The 3,166-nt window shown below is 41.6% G+C and overlaps 1 protein-coding gene across 1 annotated transcript; it reads left to right on the plus strand.

The window, feature by feature from the left end:
- Positions 1-332: 332 nt before the first annotated feature.
- rhbdd2 (rhomboid domain containing 2) lies at positions 333-3,162 on the plus strand (the record flags this gene model as incomplete). The annotated part of the gene is made up of 3 exons (XM_041240903.1): positions 333-991; positions 1,823-2,224; positions 3,112-3,162. Coding segments are annotated over exons 1-3 (646 nt in total), but the record flags the coding sequence as incomplete, so codon positions are not given.
- Between the last annotated feature and the right edge of the window lie 4 nt (positions 3,163-3,166).

The raw sequence follows: 3,166 nt of genomic DNA on the forward strand, positions 1-3,166 counted from the left end.
TGCTTCTGGGAACTGCCTCCTCCTGCCTCACAGGGGAGGGCATTCCTGCGACTGTTTACATACATTTAAAAACAATGCGTTTGAACCTGGATATCACGGAGCCTTAGCACACTATGTACCATATTTATTTATTATTTTTCTGTGTATATTAACCTATTTTGTTTTTTTTATAAACATGCACATTTTTTTGTGTATGTGGTACATTCCGTGTGCCCCGCTTTTTCATCAAGACACGTGATGCTGCAGAAATGCGCGCTTGGGTAAAATATTACAGAACCAATCATAAAACACACAGTATATGAAAATCCGTGCATGGACCGGTTTTGTCTTGTTTAACTTTACAATTTTTTTGGATAAGATTTATTTATCTATTCGCTTTGCTAGTGCTAGTAAAATAATTCGTTTTATTTGAATGGTAATAGAGATATTCAAAATAACTACACCCAAGTTCATATTTATACACTTTGAAATGCAATGACTGTCTTAGTTTATTATGGTCAGAGGTGTTATTATTGATCTGGTTTCAAGTGACTGTAATTAGACATTACTGTAGTTAATCCAGGCCACGGTTAGGTTTCCATGGCAACTTGAGTGATGGCGGCGCTGCAGGCGGGTTCACAACACGGAAGCGGGAAGTGAAAATTGAAGAAAGGAAACAAATTGAGTAAATATTTAATAGTACACTGTCGTAGTTTAGTGTGCCCTGTGTTTGAGGTTAAATACGAAACCATGTCGGCCAAATGTAGCTAATTAAATCAATGTCGATAACATTTATCCGATGTTTTTAAAACGATTACAATGGCGGTGGACAAACGCGATCTAAAACGTGATGTTTTTCGGAAGGTGAAAAGTTTTCTACCTGTCTTTGAGATAGCAAGTGCTACTGCTGTAATAACTGTGATATCGATCGCTTTATTCCTCACCGCCGCCTGCTTTAATGTTGATCCACGTGTTTTTGGATTGGAGCACACGGCTGTAGCGGATTTGCGTGGTAAGGTTATTGTATTTGTAATTTTACTGATGCTGTGTAACCCAGACTTAGCTTTTGCTTTGGCTAGCTGGACGTATCTGTTTTTCTTTAGGGTTAGGGTTATGTCATTGAATACATTCTAAATCAAAATTTCTTCACAGAAAAAAAACAAAGTGAAATCTTTCGTTTTTCCGAATTGTTTCGCCCTAGTTTGAGCACAGTCAAGATAGACGTGCCCCTAATCAGACATTACACGCTGGCTAGGAAGCTCAACACATAGACAATGGAGCTTCATCACTGGGTAGTGAGGATAAAGTTTTGATTATTTTATATTGAGACTTGGAGTAAGCTATCATAACAATATACTTGAAGAGAAAACGTAGAAGTAGAGGCCAGCTAAAAATGCTACAAACAATTACAAAGTAGCCTGTCCTCAAATGGGTTAAATCAGGGGATCTCAAACTCGCTCCCGGGGACCCCCTGTGTCTGCTGGTTTTCATTCCAACCCAGCTCTCAATTACTTAACTAGACCCTTAATTGAACTGATAATTTGCTTAATTAGACCTTTTTACTTGTTTTCAGCTCTTAAACAGTTGCAGTTCAAGTTACTTATCAAATGGTATAGCTTACTTGAAATATGCAACCGTTAAGACCTGAAAACAATAAAAAAAAGGTCTAATTAAGCAAATTATCAGTTCAATTAAAGGTCTAGTTAAGTAATTGAGAGCTCGATTGGAATGAAACCAGCAGACACCGGGGGTCCCCAGGAGCGAGTTTGAGATGCCCTGTGTTAAAAGGTAGCTATGAAACGTGCAAGGTGTACAGCGCCTCTTTCTGTTGGCTTCTTCACAGTGTACAAGCTGTTGACCTACACATTCCTCCACGCAGACCTGCCCTCGCTCGTGTGTAACATCGCTATCCTCTGGTACTTTGGCAGTGAGTTGGAGAAGAGCGTGGGCACAGTCAAGTACTGCTACCTCTTTGTTGTGTTCTCTGTTGCGTCGGGATTGCTCTGCTTGCTCCTGGACTACATCGTGTACGGTGTGGAAGGCAGTGGAGTCATCAGCGGGTTTACCTCCGTGGTGTTTGCCATGATTGGCATGAGCAGTACCCGGTCCAGGATGAGGCGTGCCTTGCTGTTCGGGGTCAGCGTCCCCACAGTCCTGGCGCCCTGGGTTCTCCTGCTCATTGCATTTGTAGTGCCCGGGACGGCGTTTCTCTGTAATGTCAGTGGGATTGTGGTGGGCGAGATCTGTATCCTTCAATCATTACGTCCTGCCTGCCTACCCGGCGATCTGTCAGATTACACTGACTGTATGTGTCCCGTGATGGTATAGTTGATCTGCATTCTTCTGCAGCCACATTTGAAGCTCCTGAAGCTTTTTTTGAATAGAGCTTGTATGACAAACCATTCAATCTAATACGATTTACAGCAGAATTGCTGAAATTGCAATTCCAATGCTATATTGTTCAGTTACAATTACAGTTACAATTATGCTGCAGTAATTACAATTCTAATTACAATTACACTAACAAGTGACATAACCAACTCCACACATTAACCTGTTTACTCTATTCTAAATAACCAGCAATAATCACAGGTACAAATACGCAAACATACTGTAGCATGCACGGGGGAAGGCAGCAGCAGGGCTGGTAGGTGACGTAATCACATATGAAGACATAAGCCTATGCTTTAGTGCGAGAGGTCCCGGGTTCGCGCCCGCCCTCCGCCTGTGTGTGGATTGCCTCGCCCTGTGTGAGGCTCCTGTCTGCGTTAACTTAGATCGCTGCAGTACTATAGAACTTATTATTTCAAACAAATGGGGGTAAATACAAGAATAATGATGGCATGACAAATAAATGCAGAATTGAACTGCAATCAATCAATTACATGGTATAATTACAATTGTGCAGGTGTGCCAAGGTTCAACTCCAATTACAATAACATTGTAATTGCAATTAATTACGAATTGCACAAGTACAATGGGACTTGGCCCCAGGTCTGATAACTAGACTTCCTTAAAAGCACACACAGAAGCTTTGTGAACAGGGCTGTTGTTATTTATGAAATGCTGTTGTTACTTATGTGGCTCTCTGCAACCTGCTGTCTTTCTTTGACCTGCTGACACTGAACACAGACGGCGTGGGCTTGTGTTTCATCCTGGATTTATCAGAGTCGAGAGCGTCGATCGT

The sequence above is a fragment of the Polyodon spathula genome, unplaced genomic scaffold (genome assembly GCF_017654505.1).
Source record: "Polyodon spathula isolate WHYD16114869_AA unplaced genomic scaffold, ASM1765450v1 scaffolds_723, whole genome shotgun sequence".
Taxonomy (NCBI): Eukaryota; Metazoa; Chordata; class Actinopteri; order Acipenseriformes; family Polyodontidae; genus Polyodon; species Polyodon spathula.